Consider the following 21,812-nt stretch of genomic DNA (forward strand, 5'->3'; position numbering starts at 1 on the left):
AGTGGTTGGCACGCGGTAGATGCTAAAAATTGTAACAATTACTATTTTGTGTCCAACTCTGGAAAAGGATTTCTTTTTTTGAAGTTAGTGGTCAGAGGGGAGTGTCTACCCCTTGAAATCTTCACACTTTTGGTGTGCTTAATAAACTATTTCTAATGACATGAGGTCTGAGCATGCTGCCTTGAAGAATCTGGGTTATATTTTAACTTTGTACCACATTACCAATAAATCTCTTTTGAAAAGAACAATAGGCCTTTGCCATCCAGTGGTTGGCCAATGCAAAAATATTTCTTGAACAAATAAAAAACAGAGTGTTTTATGAAAGAAGTTGATAAAATAAGGAAAATAGAAGTCTAGTATCTCTAAGGTCCTAGTTAAATATCTTAGTCATTAAACATTAAAGTTCAAATATATGACAAATATTTTACCATTGTGTTTATGAATAAGCAACCTGAACATCATAAAAATTAGGTTTGTAAAGGTACTGAAGTTTAATTCATAAAGAAACAAGAAATATTGCCTATATTACCCTGTCTTTGCATACTATTTTTTAACCATTTTTAAAGGTTTTATTTGTTTGAGAGAGAGAGAGAGAGCATGCACGCGTGCATGAGTGGGGGGGGATGGGCAGAGGGAGCGGGAGAAGTCCCACTGAGCAGGAAGCTTGATGTGGGACTCAGTCCCAGGACCCTGGGATCATGAATGAAGCAATGTGTGAGTGCTTTTCTTGGGTTTCTATTAATCAAGGGAGAAAAGGCAACATATCAGTAAAGAATGAACATTTTTTACTTTGAAACAAGGAAGGCAATTTATTGTAGTGAGATTACATTGAAATTCTATATATGATCCCCAATGCATATAAAGTAATTTACACTGTTGGAGAAGACATACTGAGCCACGAAGAAACTCAAAGTGCTATAAATCAGTTAATATTGATGTAATGCATTTTTGCTAATCTATCCAAATTGAAAATGAGATGGTTGAAAGGACATATTTGTTTAAGTATTTTTCATAAATTTTAACGGTGGCCTTTTCAATTACTGGAGTCTGTAATGCCTTTGATAACTCCAAACACTGAAGTCTGTTCCTTGCAGTCTGCTCCTTTTTCTTACCATGGTAAGTAGTTATCACAAAGCTGCTTATGAACATAAAGTTCTAACAGAGATTTAAACATTTTCCTCTAAATGGGGTTTGTGGAAAATATGAAAAATGGCATGAGATTTGAGGCAACATAAAAGTAGAAGAAAAATTATTTTTGAACACTAACCATAGAAAAGTGCCCAGGAGGCAGAGAACAGCAATGCTGTTGACCACAAGTTCACAAACAAATATACACATACTCATGTAGACATCTTTGCACCTGATACCTTGCCTCTAGTACATTTTATACACTTGCTACATGTTGCACAAATTTAGGCAGGCACAGACACTGCCTGGGTGCCCTTGTGCGGCTAGCCCCCTGGAGGAGGGCTCTACACAACCTCTTGAAAGGAGCTTATTCATGACTTTTTAGAAAACAAATTCTAAAGCAGTTCTTTATACAGTCCTACATTTACAGAGATACCACAAGCCATGTCATGGTGTCTAGTCTGCTTTCCTAAATGTAGGATTCTTTAGCATACTGGAGTTGGTCAGCCTCAAAGACCGGCTGACTACATTGCTGCACTAGGTGGTCCAGCCTACTCTTCTGTTTTGATTCAGATAGAGTTCTTAGGCGGTACAGCTCTGGTCTCCTTGTAACAGTCACTTGTCCTATTGTTTCTGCAGAAGCATGGACAGTCCTGCTCTGTTCCCAACTCTCAGTCCTGGGAGATAGTCTGTGCCCATCAAGTGGCTCTTCACTGCCTATATTTCTTGAATTCCCTCCATGACGAAAAGGTAGGAGAGGTGGTAGTTCAGTGTCCTGGCTGAGCATTCTAGCTCTCATGCTGCCAACTGTTTGGCCCCCATAGGCCGAGAGGTCCAATGCCTGGCACCTAATGGCCTCTTCATAAGATGGCGGACTTCCAGGGCTTCTCTGATCCACTTGCTGGAACACATCCTCGACTGAGAGGGCATAGGATCTGGAGCTAAAGTCTAGAGCAGTTTGGCCCTGGATTTCAGACAAGTTTTCCTGAATGATTCGCCCAGCAAGCTGGCTTTCTTTTTTAAAACCTTTCTTTACTTGGTCTCTGGTAAAGCCTTTGGATTTCACAGACACGCAACTAGGGGTTTTGGTAAGCACTCTTTTGTGAGAGGCAAAGGAGAATGACATGGAGTGTTTTTTGATTTCTCTGTTGGGCTTACTTTTCTCTGTCTTTGTGAAAGACTGATGTCTTGTGAAGAAATTTCTTTTAGGACTGGAAGGAGAAGCCATGGGTGAGCTGTCAGAGGAAGCATCCAGAGAGCCACTGGAGATGGCTTTGGGCATTAGTCCCCATAGTGACACCAAACCCTGAGTTGAGTTCTTCACCTTCAGGTCCTGTGGACTTTGGATTTTGCCTTCAACTGCAGGAAACACCTCCTCTGGAAATGGGTCTTCAGCCTCCTCACTTTCCAAATGAGCCCCTGCCTGAGCCATGGTGAAGTCATCCTCACTCCGTGTTAGTTTTTGGTGTGTTTTCTGGCTCTCCAGGCTCTCTTGTGAGGAAGACATGCTGGGCTCTGAGTAGCTCCTGTCTGGTTCACTGAGGGAGTTTTTCAGCCCGGCTATGGTGCTGACAATGGGCTCCGGGCTCAACTCCCAAGCAAGCTGTGGGCCTCTGGACTCCCAGCTGGCAGCCGTCTCCAAGGGCACCTGGGGCCTCCTGTTTGGGGAGCTGGTGGCACCGCTGGATTCCACGTCAGGATCATTGCTGTCATAGGCTGAGTCATTCTGCAGCATTGACAGGTCTAGAGGAAGTGAAGGGATAGTTGAGTTTCTGATTCAGTTTCTTTGAAAAATAAACTATATATAGTACAATTCACCCCACTTGTATCAAGTATAGTGCTAGGGAATCTGGTGAAGCTACTCTGGGACTTGATGTGAAAGAAATTTGTCACATTAAAATTTTGTTTCTTTCTTAGTTTGAGAGAAGGTGTGGAAGAGAAGTAGGAAAAGGAAACATGAGCGAGAGAATGAGAACGAGAAAAGAGAACAATGTTTCACTGAACATTTATTGATCTTAAATTTAAAAATTCATCTTTCGGATGGCTCTTTTGTTGGATCCATTCCATTATAATGGACCCATATCCCACTGTGTGGAAACAACCCTCTAACTAAAGCTAACTTAGTAAAATTGGCAGTTCTTCCTGATTCAGAAGGAAGCTGAATGAGTGTCAGCAGAATGAGGAGACTGTGGGAAAATTTGAGAGCAAGTTTCCATGTTAATGGTGTCCTGTGGATTTGGTTTGGTGACTTGTGCAGGTGACTTCTGCTTCAAATACCAGAGATACTTTATGTTACTGGCATGGACTGGCAGACTGGCATGAACTTCCCCCCATGATCATAATCAGTCGAGAGCACATTTTGTACCTGAACTGTCGGTGTGTTCCAGAGAGTCATCAGAAGCAGTACTGGGGTGTGTGGGAATGTTCTCCCCAAATATTTCCAAGCAGTTATCAATGAGGAACTCCACCAGTGACTTAACCTGTGAGGAAGAATAAGCAAGTCATCAGCCTAAAGGCATTTTGAGTTTTCTTTAAAGGAAGAGGGAAGAGAATGGGGATATAATGAGGATCTGCTGTTAGGGATGTGCCAAACGAGAGATCTTTATGTGTTTGGAAAGGGCATACAGAAAATGGGTAAAAGTCATATATATTAAAGTTATTTTTGAGACATACATTTTTAGAGAACTAAAAAAAAAAAAAAAAAAGACCTCTAAAGTAACTAAAATTTTCATGTAAATAAGCAGTTTCCCAAACTACTGACACAGTGCAATGCATAAATGAAAAAAAAAAAAAAAAAAACAAACACACAACAAAACCCAACCAAACCAAAGGGCTTTTCTATACATTCGGAGTTTCTCAGAAGTAGACTGGAACAAACCTTGTTGTTCAAGTCTTTCTGGGCTTCGAAAGACAGGTGTTGGTCATTCTCTCGGGTCAGCATGTTGGGTCCGATGCAGATAGCTAAATTGCTGGCATCCATCTTATTGATCTCCGAGTTTTTGCTGATCAGATAGAGCACGGAGATCAAGTGCTTGAGCAGCAGGAGGTTGGGCCGCGGGAGCTTCTCTGCAACCCTGGAATGAGGTTCAGGGAAGCTGATTTTAGAGGAGGCTAATGGTTTTAGTGGAGCAAGTTGAAAATTTTTGCCTAACGCAGACTGCCTTCAAAATGAGGAAGGTACATTCTTATTGGTAAGATGGTGAAATGTTCATTCAGACACTTCCAGTGGCAATTGATGTGGAATGAAACTGGTTAACCATGAGATCTTAAAGACCTAAGACACTGGTCTTTATAATTAGGACAACAATACAGGGCCTGTTGTTTGTATAGATCTTAAATTAGGAATCCTTAACTTCTGTAACAAACTCCATTGTGGAATACATTTTGAAAACTGTTTTGTAGAGTAACTCGTGTAGCCACACAGAATGTCTTTCTAAAATTGCAAGACTGATATCTTGGGAGCACAATCATTTGCCTTTCTTGATCTGTGATCATCCCACAAAAATGACCCATTTTTATACCATTCTGTGAAATCTTTATGGAGAAGAAATCAGTTTCTAAGGGCATATTCGTAAATATGGTCAAGTCAGCACTTGATCGGGAGCATTGGTACTAATGATAAAAAAAAGATGTGTGAAGCCTCACTTTTTCAAAATATGCAATGGTGATCTAATGTAGCGGCCATTTTCACTTCTCATAAGAAGTTGGTATTATGAAAGAACTTTATGTCTTTAAGAAGAAACTTGCAGTAATCTTAGGATTTTCAATTTGGGACAGACACTCTAATGCCTTAATTCAATAACCTGTTCATTGTAAGTATTTAGCCATGTAGAACAATCCTAATAGACTTTCATTGTATCCAGCAAAAATGCTGATATGTTGAAGTCAGGTGTTTGAGATTGTCTAGTTGCTGAAAGGTTGCAGGTCATTTACAAATGTAATTGGTTTTTGTTGTCTTTGGAATTTGTTTTTATATAGTTTTCATTTTGATTAATTTTTTTTCATTTTGATTAATTTTAAGACATGAAATATGCTGTGGAATTTTATGATGAAAACAATCCTTTCCAGATTGTTCCACGATGCTTTAAGGGATGTTTTATGAGGGAGTTTTTGCCTTGCAGAACACACATCTATTAGGTTAACCTCAAATTCCTACACTTGGCAATTTAGCCTGTTTTGAGGCTTTCATCTATGGTTTTTGTCTCATATCTTCTTGAACTACTTATGTTTTTAGACTCCTTTACCTCTTGGAATTTGTGACTATTGAAATTTACTTTCTACTCTGAAAAAGTGTTTCCTTTCATTTGGCTAAAACTACTTTAAAAGGAATGTCCAGGGTACCTCATGATTTTTATTCTGGGAGTAGATAAATAATTCCACTCTGATTCTCTAAACACTTCAATTTTCCTGAAACACTCAGGGAATTGTGTGAAGATCAAAAGATGGAAACCACGGGGGCCTGGGCCCTGGCAATGACTCTGGCCACTTACTGTTTCAGGGCCTCAATTCTATCCTCTTCATTCTGCCTCTCCAGGGCGTCCATCCATTCTTCAAACAGGTCACATGAAAGTAGCTTCAGTGGGATACTTCTGAGGAAGTCCTGGAGGATGAAAAGTGAATGGTTTGGCCTGGTTACATTATATAATGTGCTGGCATCTTTGTCTTCCCCTTGTCTGGTCCAGCTCAGGGGCCCTCTGATCATCCTACCATAGGCTGCACCCCCTTCCTTCCTGCATTTGACTGCTCTAGGGAAATCTCTCTCAGCAACTTGCTAACAACGGACAGAGTAAGGCCATCATCTGAGATGCTACCAGCTTAATAGGCATGGACTTGGCATTTCCTCATCAGAATTTAATGTATCATTTTCTGTTGGAATCTGAGATCAGAGACACAGAAGTGTTTATATAAGAAGATAAAAGGCTTAACTAAAAAAACTTAAACTCCAAGATCAGTTTACTTTGATTTGTTGGGAGAAGAGCCATTTCTTATTTTCTGAGACTTAACATCACTGGAGATTATTTGGTAGCAATACTATCAACTCACCTTAAAGATTGCAGCCAGGAGGTGCACGGGGAGACTTTTCAGATCTACCATGCCTCCCGAGTTGAGATCTTCCTTTAGCTCTTTGCGGGCTTTCTCATTGGCTGCTTTCCTGAATATCCCTTCGGTGGAAGGTCCTTTAAGGCACAAAATAGTGAGAATATCCTGTTGGAAAGAGAGGTAGGAATAGGAAAAGGTTACCCTTACATTGAATATGAAACCATGTGCTGCTACTACTACATGAAAAATCTATGCTTAGGTATTAAAACGGTGCATAAGAATAGTGGCAAACTTCATCCATCATAGAGCATCCTCTCCATAAAAGTTCTCCATGATACCAACATGGTCTTAACAAGACATCATGAATGCCATTTTTTATAGCTCCATTTCTATCAACTGTGTCCCTCAACTCTGCTGTTTTTCTAAGAGGAGGTAACTTGGGAAAGTTCTAATTTTGTACATTCTAAAATTATTTCAGGCCTCTCTCCTTTCAAGTCATTCCATATAAACACTGGATTTCTGATCGTGACTTTTCAGAAGCTACACATTTTTAGCACTCTTAGCTCCATGAAATCAGGAGGATGGAGGAATGGAGGGAAAGCATAATTAATTTCTAGACTGTCAGCAGCCAAGTAGTCTCCTGACTGCACTCATATGTGGAAACACCATTTCCAAAAGTGGAAAAAAACTGGATTGGCCCCAGCGAGTTTAGCATGAGAATGATATTTAGAGCTCCCAGGGATTTTTCACATCTGACAAAAACCTGAAGCAGGTTTTGGAGTACACGCACACCTACCTGAATGGGTCTGGGGAGTGTGTCGTCCTCACCACAGATGATTGACAAGGGCTGATCAAATAGTGGCACTTTCAATTCTGGTTCTGAAGCCCCGGGAAAATCTGACACAGTAGAAAGCCTTCTCATGAGAAATGGCCAAGACAGCACCTTCTTTCTCTTCTTAATTTCTACAGCCAAGAAAATAAGGCAAGAGAAAAATTAGATTAACTTATTAATAAAGATCCATATATGACAATGGATGCATCACCCACATAATGTCACCCATGGTATGCCATGGGGGTGGGGAGACAGATGATTTTAAAAAACTGAAAAACTGAGAAAGCAAAGGGTGTGAATTTTAATCTACAAAAATGAACCCAAAAAGCAACCACATGGTTACCAGAGCAACAACCAGCCCCTAAATATCAACACCAAGGTTCCTCAAAGTCTCCACCTTTCCTGTTTTTACTCTTTAGTGGCTGTTTGCAGAAAATCAGCAAAACCTAGCTGAGCCGATCACAAACAACCATCTCAATATACTGACCTTAATAACTGTGGTAGGTATTTCTGATGCAAAATAGATTATTTTAATTTTCTCCTTTGACTGATGGAGAAAACAAAACTTAAAAGGAGAGGAAGTAACTTGCTCAAGATCTTTTTTTTTTAAACTGAAGTATAGTTGACATAGAATGTTACATTAGTTTCAGTGACGATAGGAAACAGTATGGGGTTTCCTCAAAAAATAAAAATAGAAATATTATATGATCCAGTAATTTTACTGCTAGGTTTTAGCCAAAGAAAAAGGAAACAATTCAAAAATTTATATGCACCACTATGATTATTGCAGCATTATTTACAATAGCCAAGATTTGGAAGCAATCGAAGAGTCCATTGGTAGATGAATGAATAAAGAAGATGTCTATAAACACAGCAGAATATTATTGAGCCACAGAAGAGAATAGAATCTTGCTCAGGATCATCCTGGAGGTCCTTAGCCGGGCCAACCAGTACGCCTTTGCAGCCGCACTAGCACCAAGCAGCCACTAGAGGGAGCTACACCGGTCAGTCTGCAGCCCCCTTCAGGATTTCCCCGGTGGCTGCTGGAGGACAAGGCTGACACAAATTCCTGCGTGAAGGCTTGCAGCGAGACCAGGCAGTTGGGAATTATCAGTAAAACATGAGCAAGAGGTTCTATCTTTGCAAAACCCTGAACAAGTGTGTGCAAGGGGCATCGCATCTCACATGTGTCCTTATTTTTTTAATTCTCCCTTTATTTGCCTTATTTCCCCCTAAATATCAAAGCTGCATTTTCTTTTTTCTTTTTTTTTTTTAAGAATTTATTTATTCACGAGAGACACAGAGAGAGAGAGAGAGAGAGAGAGAGAGAGAGGCAGAGACACAGGCAGAGGGAGAAGCAAGTTCCACGTAGGGAGCCTGATGTGGGACTTGATCCCGGGACTCTAGGATCACACCCTGGGCCAGAGGCAGGCGCTAAACCGCTGAGCCACCCAGGGATCCCCCAAAGCTGTATTATCTAAGTGCATTGCTGTGTGTTTCTACCCTAGCAAGTGGAAGAGGATGCAGAGAGACCTGGCTTGTCCTTAAAGTTTGGGAGAACTGGGTCGCGGTTATGTAATAAGACATACATTATGGAAACAGTGAAGAGCGAACAGTAGGATTCTTGGGAATTTGGGATCAGGAACAATTGCCTCATGGGTTCCTACATTCATTCTTCATGAGAGAGAAGGAAGAAAGGGAGAAGGAACTCTTTCATATGTATGCCTGCTTTAATGGACAAAACAGAAGTGGCTCAGACATCTGACCCCACCAAAAACTCCTCAGAGAACTGGAGGGTTGGCTGTAGAGAGGATCTGTTCTGTCAGAGAGACCTGGTGCCCACAGAGCTAGAGTCTGCCTGCCATTTAAGTGTTAATGTTCTGCGGTCTTTAAAAGAACACTTAAAAAAAAGAATTCCTAGTAAAGTAAAGTACTGTGGTTTTGTAAACCAAGAACATTTGCTGTTATCATTTACATAAAAGACCAGTATGTTTTCAAAACTCACCAATTAGCTGGCAAATGTTATCTTCACTCTCACATGATGCCAACAGAGGATGTTCCTTGATATCACCCTAAAAAAATATTTATTTTAGTTAAAAACGATTGAAGAGATCTACCCAGTCTTTCCTCACAAAATACACTTAGAACATTTTACTCATATTAAAAATTAGTCAAATCCAATGATTTTTTCTAGCTTCTAGAATCAATAATAAAGTCTTGATTATCATCATATAAGGTCCCAATTAATGTTTTTAATGAGCTACACTTAGGATGTTAATTTTCTACTCTGATAATTACATAATTGAAAATATTCCATGAAAACAAAGTTTTCCATGTTCTTATAGTGCAGATGAAAAGTTTTTAAAATCGCTCTCACCTCTGACTGACATTCAATCAATGTCTCCATATTATTGGCATTTAGTGTTTTTGACTGAAAGAGAAAAAATTAAATTAGGTAAAGATCGTTTGACTCTTACCCTGGAAACTATGAATTATGTTATATAAGAGGGGTACGTACAACATTGCAGCTGCTTATCAACTTCATTAGAGTTGAGCTGACTGTCCAGGGATGAATTTTGCTCCCGTGGGGCCTTGGCTCTGCCTGCGAGAAGTCGTATGGGAGAGAGGGAGGAGGGAGACACATGATAAATTGGCCAATTTCAGTACCAAAACACAAAGTCTGAAACTATTAGAAAAATTTTCACTTAAAGTCTGTGATATGTTACCAGATGTCTTCGGCTATTAAGAACAGCACCTGAACACACTTATTTCTAAATTATTTAAACCTGATATCTTCACCATGCCGAACTTTGTTATTCATCTAGTGCCGTCCGATCAAGAGATAATCTAACAATCACACAATAACTAATATTTTCGGGGTTGGGCGGGGGGGAAGCTTACTATGTGTCAGGTACTGTATTATGTGTTCTGCAGGATTAGCTCCTCTTACCCCCAGAGGAAAAAAAAACTTATACTCAGGATGCTACTTGCAGTAAACATAAAACAAAGTTAACATTGACAGAATTCCTTTACCGAAAGAGTGCAGGCTTCACACTGAAGGAGAGCTTTCGGGGCTCAGAGTCTTTATAACCTTATTTGCTGCATGTTTAGGGGTACAGCTGTTTTCTCTTGGAGGTGCTCTCAAAGACCAGTGATTTGCTAGCTAGCTAATTTCCCAGTTGTGTTATTTTATGGTACTTACCCTCGGGGAGCCTCCAGCCAGCGTTCTCTTATCTCCAGGGAACCGTGCAAAATGGGAGAAACAGTGAAACACTCTGCTCCTACTAATCCACCGGTAGAGGAAGACTGAACTGCTCTAACTTCACGTGTTCTGCATTATAAGCGAGAGGGGGCGGGCAGGTGGAAATTCAGAATATTACTGAGACCGGAAAGAACATCATGGGTTGTCACCCAGACATAGCCAGCCAGACACTGGGGAGCTCTCACTTCCTCATTCCTTTTAGGGCAGCTCTGGTTCTTTTTCTTTTTCTAACACTTCAAAGTAAAAAAAAAAAAAAATCTATAAACTACTAAGGGTGGAAAAGATGACATATGGCCCATAGGTGAAGGCTCTGATTAATGTCACAGGTGGGATGTATGAATAAGAAATTGTGTTATTCTGTAATAAACATAATTTTATTTTGTAAAGTGGTGATTTCAGGTGTGCTTGTTTTGTATCCTGTTTGGGTGCTGTCTCCCTTTCCACCCACCATCTACTCTGTTCATCAGTCACCAGACATTGACTGGCACCCTTTGGGTGTGGGATGCTGTTCCTATAAGAAGCCCAGACATGCTGTCTTATTTGAGAAATGTCCCCATCTCTTTCCTTTGAAATTAGGAAGAATCCACTAAAGCCAACTGCCAACATATTAACCACCCCCTTCTCCTTTCCCTAACTCTTAGTCAAAATTGTTAATACTTAATTTGTGGTTAGACCATCTCTAATCCTGACACGGAAGGAAGACCAAAAATTCCTTTGATCAGACCAATTTCAGGTAGAAAGGAGATGGTGAATTTCGTATGTGGATCCTTCTGGATATGAGAAAATCTTTGGTCTTTTCTGTATCTAAAAGGCTATATATAAAATGACTCAAAAACCTCAGGAGCAGAATGTGACACCCATTGTGACATGTTCACACAGTGGAGTGTTCCATAGCCCTGAGAATGCATAGTCTTTAGCTACATCCAACAGTGTGGTTGGGTCTCACAATGTAATGTGCTGAAGAAGCCAGACACAAGAGAGTATATCTTGTATTTGTTTTTTTTTTATTTTTATTTATTTATGATAGTCACAGAGAGAGAGAGAGAGAGAGACAGAGACACAGGCAGAGGGAGAAGCAGGCTCCATGCCCCAGGAGCCCGACGTGGGATTCGATCCCGAGTCTCCAGGATCGCGCCCTGGGCCAAAGGCAGGCGCCAAACCACTGCGCCACCCAGGGATCCCAAGAGAGTATATCTTGCATGCAAAGTCATCTAAGCTGATAGGAGCCAATCTGTGCCATGATAGATAGCAGCATCCCCTGGGGTGGGTAGTAACCACTGGGGGCCAGAGAAGGTTTTGTAGTGATCTAACTCTTGATCTGGACACTGATAATCTTATGTTCACATTTCTGTATGTATGTTTTCTTCAACAAAAAAATTAAAACTACATTGTCTTAATTCATCATCAGAAGGCTTTAATTCCAAGACTTTTTCCATATTGATAGCTGTATTGTTCTTTATACCAAAAGAGAGTCATAATTAGGCATTCATCGGGAAACTGAAGCACAGAACAGTTAAAATTTGTCCCCTCAGTTTCGGTGAGTGGCATTCAGGCTTCCAGCTGGAGGCTCCCTCTCTGAAAACTGCCACAGAACCGAGTTTACAACAGTGCTCCTGCAGAGTCTGTGCACATTACTACCTTTCATCCTCCCTCCTGCCTTTACAAACCTTCAAAATGACTCATTGACTTTTTTTTATTATCAAAAAGGGCATATATGCTGTACCTAGCCTAGAGAAGGCATGTAGTAGATACTCAGTAAATAGTTTCTGAATAAATACATTTACATATAGTCATTCTTTGTGCTAATACATATTTCATGAACTTTTTTTCATTTGGCATACTTTTTGGGTTTTTCTAAGAAACTTAATGTATGTACTGCTCTGACAACTAATGCATTGATCCTTAATCTCAATATTTCAAATGAAGACCATATTTTTTTCTTCTATTATGCACTATACCCCACAATGTATGTTCTACTAGTGGTTTAAAAACTGTTTTTGTTTTGCCATACAATTATATATTCAAAAGAAGCTGAACCTAGAATCCTCATATATAAAATGTAAAAAAAATTTTTTTAAGGTTGTCTGGGTGACTCGGTTAAGTGTCCGACTCTTGATTTTGGTTCTGGTCATGATCTTAGGGTCTTGGAACAAGCTCTCCTTGGGCTCTGTGCTCAGTGAGGGGTCTGCTTGGGATTCTTTCTCTCTCTCTGCTCCAACACCTTCCCTAAATAAATAAATAAATAAATAAATAAATCTTAATTTCTTTTTTTTTTTTTTTTAACTATTTGCATCTAGTGGGAGAAAGAGGAGGAAGGCATAGGCATAGGCCATTTTACCTCTTTTCCTGATGAGCCCGAGCTGGGGAGCCTTTAGGAGACTTGAAAGCTCACAGGTTTGGTCTGTATCAAGCAATTCTCAAAGTATATGCAGGGAGCCCAGGGGGTGCTTGAGACCCTTTCAAGAGGGTCCATGAAATTAGAACTATTTTATAATAATATTTGCCTTTTTGACTCTATTCTCTCAAGAGTATACAGTGGGGTTTTCCAGAAGCTACATGATGAGAGATATCCTGATACAACAGGAATGCAAGCTTGCATTTCTTTTGTTTTAAATTTTTCTCAGCTTTAATTTCTCCCAAGGTGCATATTGGTAAATATAGCTGGCATAAATTAAATCTCTTTAAACTTGTCAATGATTATGAGAAGGGTTCCTGAGACCAAAGAGTTTGAGAACTGCTGATCTACATCACATCTGTGCACATGAGAAAGTTTCTCTTTTTTTTTTGTATATTTTTTATTGGAGTTTGATTTGCCAATATATAGTATAACACCCAGTATTCATCCCGTCAAGTGCCCCCCTCAGTGCCCGTCTCCCAGTCACCCATCCCCCCACTCACCTCCCCTTCCACTACCCCTTATTCGTTTCCCAGAGTTAGGAGTCTCTCCATGAGAAAGTTTCTGATACTTGTGGTGCATCATTACCTCTCCTCATGGATGCAGCCATTTTTGAGGAACCTGAAATTACTCTATTTTCCATTTTAACCAACTGAGCCACTCAGGTGTTCCAGTATGGAAGAGCATTTCTAAAGCCCCAAGCGTTGGTACCTTTTTCTTTGATTCTGTATACTTTTTTTTTTTAGATTTATTTATTTAAGAGAGAGAGGAGAGAGTGCACAAACAGGTGGAGGGGCAAAGGAAGAGAGAGAGAGAGAGAGAGAATGAATCTCAGGCCAACTCCCCACTGTGTGCAAAGGCTGGTGGGGCTTGATACCATGACCCTGAGATCATGACCAGAACCAAAATTAAGAGTCAGATGCTCAACTGACTGAGCCACACAAGCGCTCCTCTGAGTCCTTCTAATGATACCAATGTCCCTCACTATAAACTCAGCCATCAAAATATGACAGTGGAAAAAAATGAAGTTAGTTGGATATAAGAAAAGTACTATTTCCCCTTGGATATGTAATCCCAAAATTTTTTGTATTAAAAAAAATCTTTATTCAGCTTTTAACCATCAATGGGCCCTAACAAACATTTTTAAAACATTTTTAAAACTCATGATCCCAAAATCAAAAGTTGAGTTCTCCACCAACTGAGCCAGCCAAGTACCCCCACCAAAGCTTTTTGAATTTTTAAGATTTGATTGTTGTTGGCATACTGGTTTTTTATTATGTAGAGAATCATATATTTAAATTTATTATGAAATAGACTAAGAATTAGACCTAAATAAACATGCTTATTTCAGTAACAACTCTTGAAAAAAGGTAGTAACAGTTTATATTATCTGTTAATGATATTGTGATGACTCTGGACATTTTATAAAGAAGAAATGTTTAAAATGCAAATGCTATAAATTATATTGGTTGTAACATTTTCTGTAATCTAGTTTAATTTTTCTCTTCCTCTCTCCTCCTCCTCTTCGATTTTATTTATTTATTCATAGAGACAGACAGAGAGAGAGAGGCAGAGACACAGGCAGAGGGAGAAGCAGGCTCCATGCAGGGAGCCTGACGTGGGACTCGATTCCGGGTCTCCAGGATCACACCCCGGGCTGCAAGCGGTGCTAAACCACTAAGCCACCAGGGTTGCCTTCCTCCTCCTCTTCTTTTTCCTTTTCTTATCCTGGGACTGTATTATGGGACTAGGTGTGGACATTTGTTGACGTTGAATTTCAGGGCTGAATAGGTTTTAAGTGAGCAACTAGTTTAATGTCCTGTCCCTCTTCTGTTGATGCAGCATCCCTGCCAAGTTGTCTCTTTATGATTGTTCTCAAAGTCATCCCAGGCTAAGGGCGTGGTCCTTCCTGAGTAAGCCCTTCTCTATCCAGCAGAAGGCTCTGGTTATGTCAAAGGGGAACCCACCTACCAAAAACTCTCATGTCTTAAGTGCCATCCCATTCTGGGGGATAGAGTTTTCAGCTTCCTTTACTCAGGCCGTGTGGCCCCCAAACCCCTGCCCCAAGCAAACAAACAAGCATCTCTTTTTGAAATGAAAAGACCTCTGAGCCTTCATCATCCCAGTAGGAAATGTTCTTTTAAACGTCACCTTGGGTTTTGGCATCCATCCATTAGCTCTGTATTCTAGGGTGTGAGACCTATTTACTTAACACCTACTATGTGCCATATACTGTAGGGCATTAAATTTATTTTATTTTCAAATACCTTATCTCACATAATTGCTAAAACAATGTTCTGAGTATGTCATTCTTTGAGGCTTGTAGATGTGACAGCTGGGCCTCCATGGGTCAGGTAGCTCTCCCAAGGTCACACCACTGGGTTTGAACTTTGCTCTTTCCAGTTTCTCAAGGATAATCCTTCAAGGGATATTCATTTATAAATGGAAACAAGATGTCTAGACCTATTCTATCCATTCAATGCCAGATGAGTCCTGGTGAATCCTTCTAGGGAACTCTTACCTAGCAGAGAGAGTCAGATTTAGGGCATTGTCCTGAAACTTCAAATCTCCTCTGTCACTTTCTTTAATAATCATAGAGAGAATACAATTTACATCATCTTTAAAAATATATAGCACCGAAGGTTCAGTGATGTGCAGAAACCATTACATTGACAAATTAGAATTTTCCATTTGTTTCTAGTTCTTGCATCAACATACCATATCCTACTTTGGTGGGGAAGGGAAGTGCTGAGCTCTCTGGCATGGAGATTTTTCTTAGAATTTTCTTAGAAAAGAATTTTCTTAGAAAAGCAAGCTCTTGTCTGATGTGACAAGAGTTTTCAGAACAGGGAAAGGGACCTAAGTGGCTTTTACTAGCAAGCAGAAATAGACAAGACGGATGCTTCTTATGCCAGGACTCTTATTAGCTCCTGATCACAGTCAAGATGTTTTGTATGCCAGGACTTTTATTAGCTCCTGATCACAAATGGATTTTTCTCCTAGAACTGGCTTTGTTTTTACTGTGGTTACTGTCTAGACGAGGAACCCTGTTGTCAGTCCCTGTGATTTCTCTGTTGAGTGAGCTCAGTTACTACTCCAGTCCTGACTGCTGTGTGTGTAGTGTTACCCATCTTGCCTGTAGGACATCAACTCCAGAACCAGTCTCTTCATTCCAAGCCTGCTCTTCCCTTCTCCGTCTTGACTGCCCAGTGCCCCACCTTCTATAACTAGAGTGAGAGCAACTATTTCGGGCAAAGAGGATGGTTTTTCCAAAGAGGTCACAGTTTCCTAGAGGACTTCTACATCAGCCACTGCCTGGATACCTAATGATTAATACAAGTTACTACAAAATAAGAAAAAATTCAAGTTACCGCACACAAAAAAATTAAGAAGATCTCCAGCCTTTTCTTTGATTATGCCTCCTCTCTCCATGACTTGTCATGTGTCAGTCACAGAGTCTCTCATCATTCCCTAAAAGTGCACTCTTACATCTCCAGGCCTAGGAGGAAGCTGTTGCCTGCTTAGGATGCTGTTCACCACATATTTGTCTATCAGAGCAGCTACCTTTTCCTCCTACAGAGTCCTCTTCATGTCCCATCTTCTCTAAGAGAACCCCACAGACTCTTCCCGAAGGAATTAAACTCCCTTTTCCGGTTCTGCAACAGCAGCTCACCCAGTGCCTCCAGAAAGCAGGGGCCGGTTTTCACCTTTGTCCTTACGAGTGCCTTCACAGTACTCTGCACAGGGCTGGTATGCATTATCTACTATCCTTTGATTCTTTTCCACATTAAAATTGTGTTATTCAGTGAAGTGTTAAAATCTCACTGCACATTTACTGGTATTGCAGTGAGACTTGGCCTCTGTGACTACTTGCCTCTCTGAGAGAGACCTTTTCTCTTTGTCAGAATGGCACAGTGACCGTCCACGAGGGCTGTGATTAATGAGGACCTGTTCCATGCAAGCCTTGCCCTGGTGACTGGTAGTCTAATGTGATGCAGCACTTTGGAATGGGCCCATGGACTTCTTACACAAGAGAGGTCTGAGATAAGAGGTCTCAGCGCCGGGCCCCCAGGATGGTGACTTATGTTGATGACCTTGGAAGGCAGTCACAACTGTCTGTCTCTCTGTCCCTGCAAGCACCAAAGCCTCATCCTCACAGAGGAGGAATGCCCCATGCCCCAGGTGGGCCCATCCGAGATCTTTTAGCTCCATCTGCTGCAAATGCGTGGACTTGTGACCATCCCAGGGCTGTGCTCCATACCGCATGCAGCCTGTGGGGGCCTGGGAACCGGGACTTAGAATAAAGAACTGAGGGACAGTGGCTCTCACCATCGAATGAGGGCATGGGATTCAGTAATTTGCAAAGTCCCCAGCTCTGCTAAGTTCCATCAATACAGTGACTGGTTACAGTCGATTAGCAGTAAAACTCCTTGCTTGCATCTCCTCTAAGAAACTCGGAGAAAGGTTTATGGGTGTGGGATAGGGCTGGAAGAGACATTCTGACCCTTCCCAGGCTGGGACAAAGGGCAGGTGAGGCCTCAAGGTGGCCTAGACTAAATCCAGTCTATGTCCTCAAAGAGCTGGAAAAGAGCTGTCCTCCAGTCAAATTTTAACTCATGCTGTTGCACAAGGGTTATCTGAATGTCTCTGAGGTTTGCTGGGACCCCAGCATCCCTGAAATATCGCAGAATGTCATTGTGTCTTGCAGAATTTTTTGCTGTACCTGCAGATGCCAGAATTTCTGCAGTGGATGCACATGTTTTAAATTTGCCTCTGAGGTCTTTATGATAGCTAATTTATCTCTGTATTGGAAGACAAAATATAGCCTCAGCATAAAATAATGTTTGAAGAACTCTGTGTTTTCAGAAAGCTGGCTTGAAAAAATAAGAGAGGCTAGAGCAAAATGTTCTTCTTAAACTGCCTTCCTCACTTATTGAGATAAAGATGAAGAATTATAAATAAAATATTCTGAGATTAGGAGATTATAATCTGTGAATTGCTGATGATACAAATGCCACAGTGCCGTGGGCAAAGCTCCAACTTGCTTGCATATATTACTTTGAGAACTAAAGAGTCCTCCCTTTCTGATGACATTTTGGCTCAAAAAATTACAGAGAGAAAACACATTGTCAAAAAGGATATGTCAGCAACCCTGAGCACCACCAAACTACATCATAATCCAGCAGATTAGCTATTGAAGAGAAAAAGAGAAACTTAAGAAAAGTGAGGTTTCTTTGTTAGCAGTCCACAAAATTCACATGCAGCCTTTGTAAAAAATCTGAACAAGAAAAGTAGAAATGATGGGAAATGTTTAGTTAGCCTCATGCTTTCAAATACATTTTTTTTTAAAGATTTTATTTATTCATGAGAGACACACAGAGAGAGAGAGAGGCAGAGACACAGGCAGAGGGAGAAGCAGGCTCCATGCAGGGAGCCTGACATGGGACTCGATCCCGGGTCTCCAGGATCACACCCTGGGCTGAAGGCAGCGCTAAACTGCTGAGCCACCCAGGCTGCCCTCAAATACCTTTTAAAGAGATGCTTTCTTTCTTTCTTTCTTTTTTTTTTTTAAACTTAGTTCCTTTTTCATTTGTCATAGAAAAAAAAATTACCCAGGGCTTTTACCTCCCAGTTTAAATTTTAAAAAAGACGATTATTTGTCACTTTGAGTATGTGTGGCCCTTTTCTTAGATACTGTGCCTTATTTGGCATCTCCTGAGAAAATCTCCCAATAATGGCCTCCGAAGGCGGCTCTGGCTCCTGGGCCTGGGGTTCAGGGTGGGGTGGCCAGCATCCATGCAGCTCCTGCCTGGGGAGATGGGGTAAGGAGACTCCACTGAAGCCACAACCTGGCCTGATTGGAATTGTACAGATTGGTTCTGAATTCCAGTCTAGGACCGGTCCCAGGGTGTCGTGTAAAACACGTGTGATCCAGGTGAAAAGACTTTGCACAGAGGAGGCAAGGTGAAGCCCGATGATTCTGGTGATCCTGGTACAGCCTCCCTTAGAGAAAGGCAGATGAGTGAAAATGAACAGTCTTATAGAGCGAAGACACATTTATTCTAGGCCATGGAAGGCAGTCTTGTCATCTATGTACATAGGTGATGTTCATAACTGCATGGCCCTCTTCTTCAGGGGTTGGATAGAAAGGACCAGGATCCTGCAGTGTTCTTTCTAATGACTTCTGGGCTCTTGCAACAGAAAGAAGAATCACAAGACTTTTCCTTCTGTCTTTGGGTCATAAAACATTATACAAAATGCTAGGAAATTGCAAGACATATTTTCAAACATTCTTGTATCTTTCTTAAATGTTATCCATGTAGACTGCGAAACTGAACCCCAGTGCCCTTTCTGAGACATGGCTTTTGTGAAATCTTTAGCAGATCTTTAAGGGTGATCCTTTTTCATATGTGCCATACGGGGGTGCTCAAACTTGAGCACACTTCAGCGTCACCTGAGGGCTCATGGAAACACAGGCCGTGGGCCTCATCCCAGAGATTGGATTCAGCAGGCCTGAGAGAGGCCTGCGGGTTACGTTCCTGATGAGGTCCAGGGCCATGCTGCTGCAGCTGGTCTGGCCAAGGCTTCTGCTGAAGCCTCATGATGGAGTAAACAGTGAACAGATTGGAGTCTTGCTGTACTGGTGTACATGACTGCATGGCGTTTTTGTAATCACTGAGTTATTCTAATATTCTGGCACTTTGCTGGCTTTCACTCACTCCTACGTCTTGGCCTTGACATTAGCCTGTAGGCCCTTACAATGGAGAAATTCACGCTGACACCCTCAGACAAGCTCCGGAGCACAGTAGGAAGTGCACAAATGTTCATTTTTAAGAATGAATAAAATGGCGGGTTCCCCAGAAGAAGTTATACTTCTGCTTTTATCAGATATTTCAACACATTTCTACTCCAATTGCTATACTCAAGGCTGGTTTTTATTTTATTTTTTTAAGATTTTGTTTGTAAGTAATCTCTACACTGAACATAGGCCTCCAATTCACAAGCTGAGACTGGATTACATGCTCTAGGGAGTGAGCCAACGAGGTACCCCTCAATGCTGTTTTTTATCAGATAAGAAGTTGGGGACTGTTCCAAAGGAATGGTGCAAACTTTTGCATTCAGATAATTCCAAGCACCTTTACTAGGTAGCCAAAGACAGATAAGGCATCCACAGCTTGACTCAGTTAGAGTCCCAAGACCTGACTATATAGAGGCTTTGTTAGTTTTATTTTATTTTTTCAGATAATTGTGGTATTCCCCTGTTGGTGACTCACTTCCAGTGGCCCTGGGTTAAGGAAACCAAATGGACCACAAGACACTCTAGCTTGTTCTCAAACTTAGATTCGGCTGTTTGCCCACAGGGTGTCTTATTCCTCATTAAGAGCTCAGTTCTCCACAGAATACCCATTGCAAATCCTTAAACACTTGAAAGCAAGCTTCCTATATCACTGTCTACCAGAACGTGCTGTGCTGTGTGTATGTGTGTATATAACATCATTTTTCCACTTCCACATCACAAATGACCAGGTAGATAGAATCAATAAGTTGAATCTTTCTTGCCAATTGAGAAAAGGCAGTTTCAAGTTTAAACACTGGTCCTTCACACATTTTGCTGCACATTAGAACCCCCTAGGGAGCTTTTAAAAATACCCAATACCCAGGCCACATTCTATACCAGTGAAATTGTAATTTCTGGAGATGGAACCCAGACAGACATCAGTATTTTTAAAAACTCTCTGGAGAATTCCAATGTGCAGCCAGTTGTGAGAACCAGTGATGTCAACTACTTTCAGACTTTCTGGGTAAATAAATGATCTATTGATTCTATAATGGGATCTGTTTCTGCAACTGTGGGCACCAAGGCCATCTTGGAAGCAGCAGGTTCATTCTTGGCTAGGAAGGAAGGCTGGGCCTCAGTTTCCCTCCACAGACGAGCATCAGCTCAGGAGAACTGTTTCCCTGACTCACCCCTTTTGGCTCATCAAGTGAGAAAGTGGAGTGACTTTGAATCTGCTGCAGTCTTGTGGTTGATTAAATGTGGCTATAAATTCTCTGCAGCTGCTCCCACGAAGAGATGGAGTCTACTTCCCCACTCCTCGAAACTGGGCTGGTGTCATGACTTGCTTTGACTAGTCAATTGTAGCAAAAGTTCTGGAGCCTGGACCCCTCCTGAACTGGAAGCTTCCACCTTGCTTCATGGGAAACCAGTGTAGTCTCCTAGAGGAGGAGAGGCCAGGCCTCTCAGCCCACAGCTGACGCCCACCCATAGACCTGAGTGACACTCCAGCAGAATGCTGTCATCTGAGTGAGCCCCGTGAAACCAGTAGAGGAGCGGCCTAGCTATCCACAGGATCAGGGGAAATTGGAAATTGCTGTTGTTTTGAGAGACTGAGTTTTGGCGTGGTGTATATCCAGGAATAGAGGCCTGAAACAAATCATGACTCCGTCAGTTGTTCTCATGGTTTTTGTACTCATGTCATGAGGACAACTTTGCATTGCGCTGAAAGTACTGATTTTAAAAAGCACTGATTTAATCTCTTGCTTGTGCGAGTTTTTATTTTAAAGCAGCTCCGTGATGATATGGTATTTCTCACCAAGAGCCCCTGATGCATTTTTCAGTGTGTTCATGATGATACAATTTAAAATAGATGGTAGAGGGGCACCTAGGTGGCTCAGTGGTTGGGCGTTCTGCCTTCGGCTCAGGTTATGATCCCAGAGTCCTGGGATTGACTGCTGCATCAGGCTCCATGTGGGGAACCTGCTTCTCCCTCTGCCTATGTCTCTGCCTCTCTCTCTGTGTCTCTCATGAATAAATAAATAAAATCTTAAAAAAAAAATAGACTGTAGAGATGTAAAATAAAAATCATTTGGTTGTAGGTGTTAAAAAAAAAGTCAGTACTTAGGGTTACACATTATATACAAGGGAATTTTCAGGATGCAAAGTTGAAGGGTGGAATGTATAAAACTTTGAGTAGGATGTTTACTAATTCCAGAAAAGAATGACTTTCTCTGTGGACTAGAGGGGTGGAACTGGGTACTGCTGTAAATTTAGTCCTGATATTATTTGTATTCACTCCGTCTGTCTGTGTGTCTGTCTGTCTCTGTCTGTCTCTCTTTACATATACATATCAAAAAAAGATGCTGTTCTCAAACTC

At 41.2% G+C, this 21,812-nt stretch overlaps 2 protein-coding genes across 13 annotated transcripts in view; one reads left to right on the forward strand and one right to left on the reverse strand.

The window, feature by feature from the left end:
- The window catches only part of LOC111095876, a 59,771-nt gene that overhangs the window by 33,175 nt on the left and 4,784 nt on the right, over nucleotides 1-21,812 (forward strand). The window lies entirely within an intron of this gene.
- On the reverse strand, nucleotides 765-11,064 carry TAGAP (T cell activation RhoGTPase activating protein). Of its 2 annotated transcripts, XM_038526456.1 has the most exons (11): nucleotides 10,920-11,064; nucleotides 10,203-10,331; nucleotides 9,519-9,602; nucleotides 9,378-9,431; nucleotides 9,006-9,072; nucleotides 6,965-7,131; nucleotides 6,172-6,333; nucleotides 5,619-5,728; nucleotides 4,007-4,202; nucleotides 3,494-3,608; nucleotides 765-2,871 (listed from the first exon to the last, which is right to left on the reverse strand). In XM_038526456.1, exons 3-11 carry the CDS (start codon nucleotides 9,543-9,545, stop codon nucleotides 1,598-1,600), a joined length of 2,172 nt encoding a protein of 723 aa, XP_038382384.1. In that variant the 5' UTR covers nucleotides 9,546-9,602; nucleotides 10,203-10,331; nucleotides 10,920-11,064; the 3' UTR covers nucleotides 765-1,597. The 2 variants fall into 2 exon arrangements, with proteins under 2 accessions (XP_038382384.1, XP_038382385.1); XM_038526457.1 differs by lacking the exon at nucleotides 10,920-11,064 and having other exon boundaries at nucleotides 10,203-10,873.

Source organism: Canis lupus, chromosome 1, assembly GCF_011100685.1.
Source record: "Canis lupus familiaris isolate Mischka breed German Shepherd chromosome 1, alternate assembly UU_Cfam_GSD_1.0, whole genome shotgun sequence".
In the NCBI taxonomy this organism is placed as follows: Eukaryota; Metazoa; Chordata; class Mammalia; order Carnivora; family Canidae; genus Canis; species Canis lupus.

Excerpts from the sequence above, each read along its gene's own strand:
- TAGAP (XM_038526456.1), bottom strand. The coding sequence starts at position 9,545 with ATGAAGTTGATAAGCAGCTGCAATGTT. Across the intron at positions 9,432-9,518 it reads TGATAAGCAGCTGCAATGTT|TCAAAAACACTAAATGCCAA; the intron begins GTACGTACCCCT and ends TTTCTCTTTCAG. Across the intron at positions 7,132-9,005 it reads TAACATTTGCCAGCTAATTG|AAATTAAGAAGAGAAAGAAG; the intron begins GTGAGTTTTGAA and ends TCTTGGCTGTAG.